The sequence below is a fragment of the Pteropus alecto genome, unplaced genomic scaffold (genome assembly GCF_000325575.1).
Source record: "Pteropus alecto unplaced genomic scaffold, ASM32557v1 scaffold199, whole genome shotgun sequence".
Classification (NCBI taxonomy): Eukaryota; Metazoa; Chordata; class Mammalia; order Chiroptera; family Pteropodidae; genus Pteropus; species Pteropus alecto.
Genome location: NW_006442489.1, coordinates 693,482 through 695,060, shown reverse-complemented (window position 1 = coordinate 695,060; position 1,579 = coordinate 693,482). Strand labels below are relative to the sequence as shown.

General features: G+C 50.7%; 1 protein-coding gene across 3 annotated transcripts in view; it reads left to right on the top strand.

Annotated features, from left to right (window-relative positions):
• Positions 1 to 1,259, top strand: part of CST7 (cystatin F) — an 11,856-nt gene extending 10,597 nt beyond the window's left edge. For 2 of the 3 annotated variants that reach the window (XM_006921507.3, XM_025039604.1), the window contains 2 exons: positions 245 to 361; positions 546 to 1,259. In XM_006921507.3, coding sequence (XP_006921569.1) covers positions 245 to 361; positions 546 to 623 — 195 coding nt within the window. In that variant the 3' untranslated portion in view covers positions 624 to 1,259. Of the gene's footprint in view, positions 1 to 244 lie in introns of all 3 variants that reach the window. The other variant, XM_025039603.1, reaches the window with a different exon arrangement.
• Positions 1,260 to 1,579: the final 320 nt, after the last annotated feature.

The following is a 1,579-nucleotide window of genomic DNA, read 5'->3' as shown; positions in this document are numbered from 1 at the left end:
AGATGAGTCAATAAAGGAGGGAACAGGGAGGGTTCTGGGATCCAGTTGCAGGCTTCCTTCTCACCGTGGTTCTGGTAAGTTCCATGTTTCCTTTCCACCGCTCGCTCCCTTTCCAGGTGGCATGGACCAGTCCTATCAGGGCATCTTTACCACCTGACTTCATGCTACCTCCTGCTGCTAGAGGAGCTGCCATCCCTCCTGACCTGAACCAAGTAACCCAGGCCCTGCTCTCTGTTTTCTTTAGATAGTGAAAGGCCTGAAATATATGCTCAATATGGAAATTGGCAGAACTACTTGCAAGAAAACCAAGCACCCCAGTCTGGACAACTGTGAATTCCAGACCAACCACACCTTAAAGCGGGTAAGGCAAAGGAGTCTCACCTCTTCAGTAAGGAAAACGCACACACGCACACACACATGTACACACAGGCACAGTCCACAGGCAGCAATACTGGAAACTCTACAGAGCTTTATGCGGGTGGCCTCAGTAAGGTGGGTGGCCTCTGTGACATGCAGCACAATTCTCATGTTCTTCTTTGTTTCAGACTCTCAGTTGCTACTCTGAAGTCTGGGTCATCCCCTGGCTCCAGAGGTTTGAGGTGCCCATTCTCCATTGTTACTAACTTCGGCCTTTCAGCAATACTACAGCTGCTGTCACTTCTAAAATAGTATCTCCCAGCAAGCAGAATGAGATACTTCCTGAGATACTTCCCCTATTGGACTAGGTCCTCCAATGGGAATGTTTTAAGTTCTTGACCCTTGAGGGAGCCCCTCCCACCCAGTAACCCAGCAGTTATATATCTTGACCTTTTATGGATGAATAAAATTACAAATAAATAAGAATAAAGAACTGACCACTCCACGTAATGGCTGTTGCTTTACCTGCTAAAAGGAGAATAAGGAAGGTGAATGTTGTGAGGGATTCCCCTCACTGAGTGGTCTGACCAGTCTAAGTTACCTCTATAAAGTGCCCCAGGCTTTCCTCACCATTAGCTGTTGGCTACAAGATACTGGAAACCAAAGCAGCCAGAAACAGGCCAGCCTGTGTCCACATCATGAATTGGCAGGGTAGGTAGCACACCACAGAGGGTGCTCACTCTCCAGCTGGGCTTTTTCTGATTGTGGGCTGTCACCCAAATGTCTCTGCTCCCTTTGAGGCTCAGCACATGTACAACTGTGATTAGACAAGTAGGGTGGGATAGAGTGCTGGGACCACACCCCACAGCCCCACCCCAGAAGAGGGAGCACCATGCCTGTGTGGTCAGCCCTACCCAGAAGAAGCACCCCCACACAGACCCACCCAAGACGGAGCACTACCTACCCATAGATCCTCAGGAGGGAACACCTACACAAACGCAGCCCTACCCAAAGGGAGCACCCTTCACACAGACCCACCTAGGAGGAGCACCCTCCCTACAAACCCACCCAGAAGAGGGGGCACACACACAGCCCCATCCAGGAAGGGGAGTACCCCCATGAACCCTCTCAGGACATGGAGCAACCCACACAGAAACCACCCAGAGTAGGAGCAACACACAGACTCAATGTACTCAGGAGAGGGAGCTCCCCAACACAGAAC